This window comes from Physeter macrocephalus, chromosome 16 (genome assembly GCF_002837175.3).
Source record: "Physeter macrocephalus isolate SW-GA chromosome 16, ASM283717v5, whole genome shotgun sequence".
NCBI classification, from domain to species: domain Eukaryota; kingdom Metazoa; phylum Chordata; class Mammalia; order Artiodactyla; family Physeteridae; genus Physeter; species Physeter macrocephalus.
The window spans coordinates 54,032,057-54,044,285 of NC_041229.1; the positions used below are offsets into that span (position 1 = coordinate 54,032,057).

The 12,229-nt window shown below is 50.9% G+C and overlaps 1 protein-coding gene across 1 annotated transcript in view; it reads left to right on the plus strand.

Moving 5' to 3' along the window:
- Positions 1-12,229, plus strand: part of TENM4 (teneurin transmembrane protein 4) — a 758,990-nt gene that overhangs the window by 511,413 nt on the left and 235,348 nt on the right. The window contains exons 8-9 of the mRNA XM_055091504.1: positions 378-633; positions 10,920-11,018. Of these exons, the coding sequence (XP_054947479.1) occupies positions 378-633; positions 10,920-11,018 (355 nt within the window). The remainder of the gene's footprint in view (positions 1-377; positions 634-10,919; positions 11,019-12,229) is intronic.

Below are 12,229 nucleotides of genomic sequence, written 5' to 3' on the forward strand. Positions count from 1 at the left end.
CTGCTGTGGCCTCTCCCGCTGCGGAGCACAGGCTCCGGACGCGCAGGCCCAGCGGCCACGGCTCACGGGCCCAGCCGCTCCGCGGCACGCGGGATCCTCCCGGACCGGGGCGCGAACCCGGCTCCCCTGCATCGGCAGGCGGACGCGCAACCACTGCGCCACCAGGGAAGCCCCGGGACAGGAGTTTTGTCTGCTTTGCTCCTTGATGTATCTCCAGCCCCTAGAAGAGCAGGTGCTCAATATGTGCCTGTCGGGTACCTGTGTGTTGACCGCGTGGCCGTGTCCGGTTTGCCAGTGCCTGCGGCTGGCCCGGCTGCTGCCGCGCGGTCCCCGTGGGGCCGTCCCCGCCCCGCTGACTGCGCGTGTTTGTGCCCTAGATCCCCCGGGCGGCCTGCAGAACCACTCTCGGCTCCGGACACCGCCGCTGCCGCTCTCGCACGCCCACACCCCTAACCAGCACCACGCGGCCTCCGTTAGCTCCCTGAACCGGGGCAACTTCACTCCGAGGAGCAACCCAAGCCCGGCCCCCACGGATCACTCGCTCTCCGGAGAGCCCGCGGCCGGGGGCGCGCAGGAGCCGGTCCACGCCCAGGACAACTGGCTGCTCAACAGCAACATCCCGCTGGAGACCAGGTGCGGGGGGCGCGGGACGGCCGGGCTGAGACCCTCGGGCCCTGGAGGGGCCCCGCTGTGTGCCCACCACCTGGCCCGGCCGGGGCGGCTGGGGTCTGGGCCACGGCGTAGGGATAGGAGAAGGGCGGTGAGATGACGTAGGGGAGAGAGAGCTGGGCCTTGGGAATGAAGCAGCCCTGAAGTTCAGGGCTAACCTGCTGCTTACTGAAGGTATGACCTGGGTCAATTTGCTGACCCCCTTTGTAGGGGGGTGACTTTCATACACCACGGGTCTGCTGCTCACTGGAGAAGGCTGTTGTAACAGTAGATGAGAGCTGACGTGTGTGAGCAGGGCTGGCATGTGGCAGAGACCAGGCTCCCAGGGTTTGATTTGGGCCCACACCTCTGCCTTTCCCTACCGTGACTTGGTCACCCCCTGCCTGGCATGGACTTGCCTGGCCTGCGGTGGGTGCTCGGTGACTGCTATCTCCCCTCACCTCCTCTCCTCCTCTCCTTCTGGCCTAGCCCCTCTCTACCCAAAGCCCTAATAATTCCTAACATTGATACATTTGAGTTTTGGTTACAAGGGCTTTCATATGTGGGATATGATAGAATCCTCACAACTTTAGGAAATAGGTATTACTATTGTGATCCCATTTAAGAGACTTGGAATCTGAGACTCAAAAAGGGTAGGCAGTCCGTGCACAGCTGAGATTTGAACCCAGGTGGCCCAGCTTCCGGGTGCAGTGCTGTCTCCCTACACCGCCAACCGTCTTCTCCTGGCCTGGACCTCTCTGCCTCTCCCTTCCTCCAGCCTCCTCGAATGCTTCTTTCAGCTCAGGGATTTCAGTCAGCCTCTGTTCATAGCCTTCTTCCTTCCCTTTGCTAAGCCACTATTTTTCCCAAACAGAAGGGATTGTTTTTAAGGTTATAAAAACCATACAAACCCACTGGAGAAAACGCAGAAAGATATAAAGACGAAAGTTAGATGCACCCCTAATCCTACCACTCTGAGATAAGCGCTCTTGGCTTTGGGGGACATAGCCTTTTCCTATTTTCTCTAAACTGAGGATAAAGTGTCCCAGGCTGGACATTTGGAAGCTCTTTCTCAAAGAGAAAGTAGTTCTCAAAGTAGTGGGAAACAAAGATTTTCTCAAACTCCTGTTCCTTATCTGGGAAGAGGACAAAAGTCATACCACATTTGAGGAAGTGAAATTAATCTATACGTGGAAGGCGTACCCATCTGACTCTGCCTGGCGCATGACGGTGATATTCCCACACTGAGCTAGTGGGTCCAGTGAGAGAAGATCAACGTCCTTTCGTGCCATTTTACTCCTGTAGAATCATTTTTCCAAAAGCAAATTTCTCACAGATGTGGCCCAACCTGCCCCCAGTCTCTTAATTAATATGTTTCTGTTGACAGTCTTTAAAATCATGTGTGACTTTTTCCTGCGTGCCTCCTTTGCTCTCTTCACGGACGGAGTCAGATAATTGTATGTCTCCCTACCCAGAGTAGCTTAATTAGATCTCCATGATTTCCAAATTGCTTATTGAATGACAGCACATGGCTGGTTGAAAGAAGCCAGCAAGTAATAGATGGTTCTGATTCCCTGCATGGAGCATGGCAGCTACTCTCTCTGCTTTAGACGTTCATTTTTCTCACATAGGATCAGAGTAGGTGGCTCTCGTCCCGGGGTGGAGCGACCCTTCTGCGGCCTCCCAGTCTCCCGAGATGCTGAGCCAAGGAGCTGCGGCTGACTTTCCTTGTTGTCGGCCACTGTGCTTTTTCTATGTGCTGTTTTCTTCTTCCCCTGCTGCTAGAAAGGGTATTCTGGGGTTTGGGGAAAAAAAAAAAAAAGTAGGGGGTTCTCCAAGTTTTTCAAGGGAAAGGAAGATAGAGGACATTCTCCTGATGGTTAGTTTGAGACTTGAAGGTGGTCCCAGCTTTAGTCTCTTGCCTCGTTAGCCAGTGCCCACATGCCTGTCTGACCCTCTCTCCTCCCACATCCATTGCTCAAACCACACGGAACTTTGTTTTCTTTTTTCTTATACTTTATCATTCAACTAATGTTCTATAGAGCAGTTAGGAAATGGAAATAAGCAAGAAAAGAAAGCCACCCATATCTACCACCGAATGGTAATCCTTGCTAACATGTTGGCATATACTCATGTTTATATAACACTTTCTTTTCTAAATCCATTCACATATATAACATAATTATGTAAATTTAATATTCAGTATATGTGTGTATATGTGAGTGTACATATATGTGTATTTATCAGTATTCCATCAAATCCCCAGGCCTTTCATGCCCCTGTGCCTTTGCACATACTCTTTGCACAGCTCTCTGCCAGAGTCACCTTCCTCCTCACTTCTTGGTCTAGCAAAGTCCTTGAAGACCCAGATGAAATGTTTGAGGAAGGTTTCCACTGTGACCTCAGAGTTCGGTGCATCTAAAGATAGCCTAAAACTGGGAGGGGTGCCTAATACAGTGGATAACACAATCGGAATTCTAGATCTTCATACCAACTGGTAGACAGCACAAAACTAACAAGGTATAGTTTAAGAGGGATCAATGTCAAGTCTGGCAGATAGAATCAAAAGTAATTGTGATCAACTTGGTGAGGTGGGAAGGATGTGGGCTTTAGATCAGATGGATGTGGATTCCTACCTTGGCTTTAATGCTTACTAGCTGGACAGCCTCCTTAACGTCTCTGAACCTTGATGTCCCCATCTGTAAATTGGGTTAAGAATTCATGCCTCTTGGGTTGGGAGTCAATGAAATGTATGAGAAACACACAGCACAGTGCCTGGCATTAAAATACATGCTATAAAAGCTGTTTCCATTTTTGCCATATATATATATCTGCTCCCCATATCAACCCTGTGAAGAAAAAAGCCATTCAAAAATATTTATTAAGCTCCTACTCACCAGAAGAATTGAGAGGAAATCACAGGTTCCATCTCTTGTTTACTTGGAAGAAGTGAGTTTTGTCCTGATGTTCTGAGGGCATCAGTGATAGTCCACTCACTGTAGCGAGTTGTTCAAAGCACAGATTTCAGGGTCAGACACACCCTATGCTCAGACCCCACCCCCCACCCCAGTGCTCACTAGCTGTGGACCTAGACCTTATAAGTCTTCGTCTCCAAAAGGGAGAAAATATTAGCAGATTCCTGTTCTGATGATCTATTGCCACATAACAAACTACCCAAAACTTAGTGGTTTAAAAAACACCAGTTGATTGTACTTCATAGTGTGAATCAGCAGTTCAGGAAGAGCTCAGCTGGGCTGGTCCTCTGTTCCACGTGGGATAGACTGGGGTCAATCAGTGGTATTTGGCTGTTGGCTGGTCTGGTCTGAAGGATCCAAGATGGCTTCACTCACGTGCCTGACACCTTGGGGGAGACAACTGGAAAGCTGGACTCGGTAGGGCCCCTCTCCTTCTGATGTGGTCTCAGGGTCTCTCCACATGGCCTTCCCTTCAGGGAACTGTTCTTTGTCCTCAGCAGCTCAAGGCTCCACTGCACTGAGACAAGAAGCCGTTGATCCTTCTAAACGGCTTGGCCTGGAACTGGCACGGTGTCACTTTTGCCATATTCTGTTGGTCAAAGCAGTCACAGGCCAGCCAGCTTCAAGGGAGGGACAGTAGACCCCACTTCTCAAAGGCAGAAGTGCCAAGAATTTTCATCCACCTTGAATCTACCATACTGCCTCATAAGGATGTTGGAGCAATTACCTAAAATAATGCCTGCAAATGTCTTAGCACACAGTAAGTGCTCAACTGCTTATCATGTAGTACTTGTTGTCCAGTAAATATTCACACAATGCCTACTGTGTGCCTGAGACATTTAAGAGAATCGACTCTTGCAGTAGGATAGAGATAAGCACAGGAAATGTGTTTTAATTGCCTCGGGATCCCCAGCGCACAACACAGCCTTGCCACCTGCTGGGGGCTTGACAGATATTAACACACAGGTGAAATGAATGAGTGAATGAATGATGGAACAAATGAATGGATACATATACTCACCTGAGACTTGAGTGGGGGCACGGAGAAGACTTCCCAACGGACCTGGTGCTGTGTGACTGTGTCGAAAAGCAGGATTCCCCAGGGAGAGGCAGGAAGGAAAGGAGGGCCTGGAGAGGTGCAGCCTGAGCAAAGCCCTAGAAGCCCCAGAGAGCAGGACCTGTTTGAGACCGTTGTCCTAAACAGCTTTGCCAAGCCCCACCAGAACGGGGGGCCTCCTGATGCCAGAGAAACAGCCACAGACCCTTCCCTAATTGTCACACTGAGTTTCTGTTGAGAGTCTAAAATAAATAGCTGAGCAAATACCATAACAGCTGGTAGAATGACCAGGGGGGAATTCAATTGCATGCTGGCAGGAAAAGGAAGGCTAGCAGAAGAACGAAGGAGAGAGAGGGCTTGGTTAACCCACTCCTTTCTCTGCCCCCGCTGTGCCTCTGGCACTCCCCCAGGGTGACTGAGTCCCCCAAGGAGGAGATCGAGTCTACCTGTGCTCCCCAGAGCTGGGGTGTGATATTGCTTTAAGCCCTGCAGGCGCATCTGTGGTCCATTCTGGTGGGAGCCATGTGTTCAGGGTCCCCTAAAACCTGATCCACTTCTTTCACACTCTGCAGCATCAGACGCGTAATTGATTCCACAGGGACTGCCTGATTAATAAACCATCAGGCTCCTGTCGGATGAAGGGGAAGCTGGAACAGAAGGCTGCCAGACCTCAGCTCTAACTCATGTGATCTCAGGCCTGGTTTGGGAGCCTGGGGGCCACTTTGTGGTCATACTCAGCTTGGGGAACAGCCCTGCCCACCCTCAGGGATGGGAGACTATCCCGTGGTCTCCAGCCCAGCCCTGATGCGCTTCCCAGACTGGCACACGGTGTCTGCTGGTGCGCCAGGCCAGCCCCTGAGCATCGCAGGGAACTGGGAAGGACAGTTGTCCCTGTCATTGGTGATTCCGTCACAGACATGCATAAGATACAGCCACTGCCACATAAGAAGCTGCAGGTCTAGGGAGGGAGGCAGACCCATAAATGAATGAATGGAGACAGGGCTGTCTGGATGATGCTCTGAGAGGAGAGGAGAGGGTGTGGCTCCGTTGGCTTGGAAACCTCAAATAACAATCATAACAAACACTCAGAGAGCCCTTACTGGGTGCTCTAATGAGCTCCCAACCAAGGAAGCTCATTAGAGACTCAGGGCCCAGGGTTTTTACTGGGGGCTGGTCACATGGACATCACCTGCCTGGCAAGTACCCGAAATCCAGAGTCCCAGAAGGAAAGCAGGTGTTCAGCATAAACCATATTGTTTGTACAAATAAAACTCAGTGAGTCAGCCCCTCTTATCAGTTGATGGTGGGAACCCTCCTGAACCCTACGTTCCCAGACACCAGCCAAGGGCCAACCTTATAAGCAGGTCTTTCGAAGGATAGCAGTCACGACTGCTATCTTAACTCTTCTGCACAGAAAAGTAGTCTTATTATCCTCCTCACTTTTGAGGTGAAGAATCTGAAGGACAGAAAACTTAAGTAACTTGCCTAAGGAGACACAGCCAGTAAATGGCAGGGCCAAGAGCCATACCCAGGCCGGCTGACTCTGGCGCTTATGCCCCTAACCACTGTCCAGTGCTGCCTTCCTGATTATTAAAGGTAGCATCCTGGGGCATGCATTAGTAGAATCTGCAGGGAGAAAGGAATTCTGAGATGAGGGACAGTTGTGCAAAGGCCAGGAGGGAGCTTGGCCTTTTGGAGAGAGAGTCAAGAGTTTGGTGAAGTGGGAGTTGCAGGGGCTTCCCAGTGGAGATGACAGTAAATGGGGGTCACTGGTGGAGGACCTTGAGTTCCACGAACAGGAAGTTGCACTTTTCCTTGGGGGCTGGGGGTGGTAGAAGTAGGGGTGAGTAGCTGCCAACATCTTGCAAATCAAGAGTGACATCATGAGATTGCCAGGGAAGACCTGGTTCATTTTTGTTTCTTTGTTCATCCATTTGTTCAAATGCCAGCTCCATAACTAACTCTAAGTGTGGGCTTGGCCAAGTCTCTTAACACCCTGCACACCTTGGCAGGGGTGGGGGTCTGCAGAGTGTGGGGTGTGATCCCTGCCTGTCCTGCTCTACCGGGTGGCTGTCCCAGGGCTTAGGGGGTGGAAACATGGTTCAGGACAGTGGGCTCATGGTGAGAAGCTGGGCTGTTGAACAGGGCAGTCCCAGAAGAACTACTGGCCACTGCAGCTCCCCAGCCACTTCCTTCCCCAAAACCATGCGTTTTGTGCTTGGGAGGCAAGCTCAACCGTCCCTGGGTCAGAGGGATGGAACCCTGCTTCAGGCAGCTCAGGGACTGGTCCAGGGCCCCCACCTCAGGCTTAGAGGGGAGCCAGTCCCCTCCCCTCTCTAAGAAGAGCTTTAAGAGCAGTCTAGCACTACACTGCAGTTCCTTCTCCAAGCCAGCGGCAACTCTTTCCTTACAGGCAGCTTGGGGCTGTGAGGCCGGAGACATCTGAGTTTGAGTCCCATCTCTAGCTTTCCACTGCCGTGTGATCTTAGGCTGTCACTTAACCTATCTGGGCCTCAGTTTCCATATCTGTAAAATGAGTTAACAACACCCACCAACATGAGGTCAGATGAATCCAGGGGCCATACCTGAGCTCCCAGCAGCAGTGGCTGGAGACCCTGCAGGACTGTGACCCACAGAGGGCTCAGCAGCTCAGGGTCCCCATCAGGAAATCCTCATCACTTCTGTGTTTCAGAAGAACCCGAAACCCAGAGTGTTGGGGGCAGAGATAGACAGGACATTTAGTAGGGAGCCTTGAACTGGGAGTCTGGACACCCGGGTTTTCGTTCCAGCTCTGCCACTGACTTGCTGTGTGGATGGGAGCAGGACACATGTCTCTCTGGGTCTTGGTTTTCTCAGCAGTCAAATGAGACCTGATAATTTGACCCAGAACTCAGTTTTGAAAGTACAGAATGAGGCTTACTATTTCAAGGCAATAATAGCATCTGAACGGGCAGCATTTCAGCAAGTGCTCATGTCCCCCCAAACTCCCAGGTGATCTGAATGATTAACATCCAAGTTAGCACAGGTATGGACGCTCTTTCAGGAAATCGTATGCACTCTATCACTCTAGAAACCCTTTGTTCTCTTGCATTGCCTCTTGCCTTGTTTGAATAGATCTGTACTTTTAGGAGATACTTGTCTGCTCTCTCTTTTTAAATGACTGTTTCCTTTTGAATTACAAAATTAAAAATTAAAATCACTCTTGATCCAGACAGTGGAAAATCCCCACTGTTAACATTTTTGATCTTTTTCCTTTGTCTTTTCTTCCCTGAATGTATTTATTTATTTGTTTCTGATGCGTCTTAAGTATAGGTTTGACTCTCTGAGAGCATAGTCCTTACCTAGTGATGCACGCCAGACTCCTACATGTTCTGGCGAGCGTGCCACGAAGCCACCCTCAGGCCCTAAGGCGGCAGCAGGAACTCATCCCTGGGGCCCCTGGACAGGGGCAGTTAGGGCCTGCTCAGGCTGGGCTGTATAGACTATAAGAAGGCTGAAAATTTCCTCGTGAAATGCAAGGAATAGATGAAATAATAATAAAACATCACATGTGCTACCCTCAATTAAACACCAACTGCATGCTAGCGATATGCCAGGCACGCTTATCTTTGTGTATACCTCATCATCTGCAGTATTCGGCAAATGCTATTTGAGTGCCTGCTTCCATGTGTCAGGTACTCTTCTAGACACTGGGCACACGGGCAGAGAATATGACCTAAGATTTCTACCCTCATGAAACTAAATGGCGTTAGGAAAAAGCACAGTAAGCGTATTATATACATATATATACACACACACACACACGTACGCTTGCACACATACATATACGTATATACATATGTGTGTGTGTGCATGTCTAGTGCTGTGTGGAAATCTAAAGCAGTGCAGGGGGCCGGTGGGTGACTAGAAAGAGTAGGGTGGGAGCTTTTATAGTTAGGGTGAGAAGGGAGGGACTGATCTGTGCAGATATTTGGGGGCACGTGATTCAGGCAAATAGCAGCAAAGGCTTAGCCTGTTGGAGAAACAGCAAGGAGGCCAGTGTAGCACAGAAAATGAGGTTGGAGAGGTAGCAGTGGGTCAGATCTTACAAGATCTTGTGGGCTCCAGTAAGGACTATGGTTTTATTCCTGTGATGCCATTGGAGGGATGAGAGCAGGGCAGTGGCATAAGCCAGATGATACTTCAGGAGAAGTATCATCTGGATCTCTAAGGAGAGTGAGTCTCCCGGTTTATGAACGATCAGAGACAGACTCACCTGCTTGAGGCCCCGGGGCATGATGGAACCAGACCCTGCTGACCCCGGGGCCTTTGTACCTCCCACTGTGTCACAAGACCTCCCATCAAGAGGCCATCTGTCTGGGGGCAGAAATGGGGCCACTCTGAGGGACTCCCCTGCAGGAACTCCCAGGCTCTGTGGGATGCCCCAGGCGTAGTGAACGCTATCAGGACCACCTGCCACCCAGGCTGCTGGACCCAGACTGCTTCAGGATCCTCTCAAAGGGGAGGTCCCCACCACCACAGCGTACTCACAGGCCCGGCTGCAAAACGGTGTTGCCTGTACCCAGGAGTGCCCACGAAATGGTGCTCTGAGATAGTACTTACAACCCCTCGCGTTGGTCTGTGAGGCCCGCCAGGGGCAAAGCCACAGGCTAGGCAGCGACCCAGGGTTACAGGCAGAGAGGGCCTGAGCTCTAGCGTCAAACTCAGGCTGCCGTCAAGCTCTGCCGTTTGTTTACTGTACAGTAGGACCTTAGGAGTGTTATTCTCCAAGCCTTGCCATGCCAGCCCGCAAAACAGAGATGATGGCAGAGACTTTGTAGGTTGTTGTGAAGAGGAAGATGTACACTGGATAATAGTTGCAGAGTTCTAGACAGTGAAAAGCATACGGTGGAGGTAGGGTAGGTAGTCGCTATTGTAGTTAGCATTAGTACTTCTGTAATCTTTGTTTAGCCCTTGAAAAGCTTCCAACATTCCTCAGTTGGTCCTATAGCAACCTGTGAGCTTAGTATTATTAGCCCCATTTTACAGATGAAAAAAGTAGTATGAGATTAGAAGAGGTTCAAGTGTTTACACAAAGTCACACAGCACGAAAGCAGCAGAAAAGGGACTTGAATTTAGGTTTGCCGGTTCTCACGACCTGGTCAAAGTTAGAAGGATGGTCCCTGGCAGGGATGGGCCTGAAAGGTAGCTTTCTGCAGTCAGTCCTTCCCTTGGGCACACACAGCAGGCTGCATCCACCACCGGCTTCTTCAAAATGATTCAAGGGAGGTGGCAGCAATCCTGAAATATCAGAAAACAGGATCCCATGCACTCATGTGTGAGTGACGCCACTTAGCAGACACGGTTGAGACTAAAATAGCTAGTGTGTCTACCTGCATTCTGGGTCCCGAAATGCGGCACTGCCCTCATTGCATGTGGAGGGACAAAAGGGCCTCCCCCTCTGTCTCTGTGGGGTGCCGTCCTCGCCAATCAGTCATCAACCAGGTCCCTGCACTGCCAAAGGACCCTGACACTCCAGTATCATCACAGCTTGGGGGCTTGTGAGAAATGCAGATCCACAGGCCCCCAACACCTACTGACCCCGAATTTCTGGGGCTGGGTCTCAGCAAAGCACAGCTCTCCAGAGGATGCTGGTGCTTACGCAAGTTTGAAAACCACAGCTTGAGAAGCAAATGGCCCAAAATGCTTGTTTGTCTTTTTCCTTTGGACTAGCAAAGTACGCATCGCTGGCTGTTGTTAAAGCAGATGTAGGCGGGGTGAAGTAGAGGAGAAAGCACAGGCTTCGGAACCAGATAAACCTGGGCTCAAATTCCTGCTTTGAACCTTGCTAGCTGGTAGCCTTGGCTAGTCCTGGGACCTCTGCACATCTCCATTTCCTCGTCTGTAAAATGGGGATGACACTGCCTTCCTTGCACTGCCTCTTTTGAAGACTTGAGATAAATGGCTATAACATGCCTAGCTCAGCACCTGAGCCATAGTCAGTCTTCACCAGTCAGATCTGTGATTTGATGCACACAACTGGCAGACATACAGCTTTGTATGGAGAGCGCTCCCACCAGATGCCCCGGGCCGGGCAGACCCCGGGCGCTTGTGGCTTGCATACAGACCCATTTCCTGGAAACTGCATCCTGCTGGTCTCACGCACAGCTGCACCCGTCAGCCACTTTGTGTGTTTCTCTACTCTCCCCCTTCATTGATGCATGACTCATTGCTTCATTCATGTCTCCATGTGTGCATAGAAACCTAGGCAAGCAGCCATTCCTAGGGACATTGCAGGACAACCTCATTGAGATGGACATTCTCAGCGCCTCCCGCCATGATGGGTCTTACAGTGACGGGTAGGTGACATCCCCATGCTGCGCTCCTCTCTGTGTGTGCTCTCCCTGTGGCTCCTGCACGTGCATGCAGACTCTGAGACCTTTCCCTGGGATCTCCTGGGGGAAGTGATGAGGCCATGTTGCATGCCCATCCCCAAGTCCATGTTCAACTTGCAAGAGTTTGTCCTTGGAATACACTGTCCCCCAGCATATTAACAGCAGTCTTGTTAATATGACGCTCCTGGCATCTCATTGGCTGCCTCTGCCATTCTGAAAGCCATCTCATGTAGCAACTTTTATGCAGCACAGGCCCTGTATTGTGTGTATGCTGGCCCTGAGTATGTATTCTGTGGCCTGAGTCATCGTGCATCCCAGCAGGGTACAAAATTCCTCTGAGTATTACCTTTGACCCTAACACTTCAGGGGCATGCAGTGCATCCAGTGCACCCCGTTTCCCAGGCTGTGTCCCAGTCCTCTCATGACCATGGTGAAAGCCAAGCTGGGGAGGATTTCCTGGCACTTAGTTTGGCCACAACCATGTGCTTTGACCTTGCCGGGAGGCCCTCAAGACTGTAGCCAGGCTGCAGCTGCCCATCTGTCCCCTCCCATGGCTTTTACCAGGGGCTTGGAAGGCAGCAGACTGGCTTTTGAGGAGAGTGCTTAGAAGGCATTTGCTGCCATTGGCTGTGTAACAGCCACTAGGGGACTCTTGACCATGGCAGAGCTTGGTGGTGGTTTCTTGGTTCCCACTCCTACCAAAACCCCCTTTAAAACGATTGGTATTTTATTCCTCCACCACGGTACAAAGGCAGAGGATGTATTGGAGGGAGACGGAAATTTTTCGGTGTCATAATCTCCAGGGGGCAGAAGAGGATTTTAGACACTTTCCAAGTTCCTGCAATAATTTTAGAAAACATCTAGTTTATTCCCCAAGAAACGGCATCCCAGCCCCATCCCTTCCCAGGAAAAGGATCTCAACACTCAGCCTTCTGTCCAGTTGGTAACACCTTCTGCCTTGGCTTGGGTGGGTTCCCCGTGGGCAGGGCTGTCCCATCCGTGTTTCGTGGAAACGTGTCTTCATGTGCCCTGTTTGTGGTCTGGTACATGACTCTCTGTTTTTCTGTCCCTCCGTCTCCTCTGTGGTGATATTCTCTCTCTCTCTCTCTCTCTCTCTCTCTCTCCCTCTCCCTCTCCCTCTCCCTCTCCCTCTCCCTCTCCCTCTCCCTCTCCCT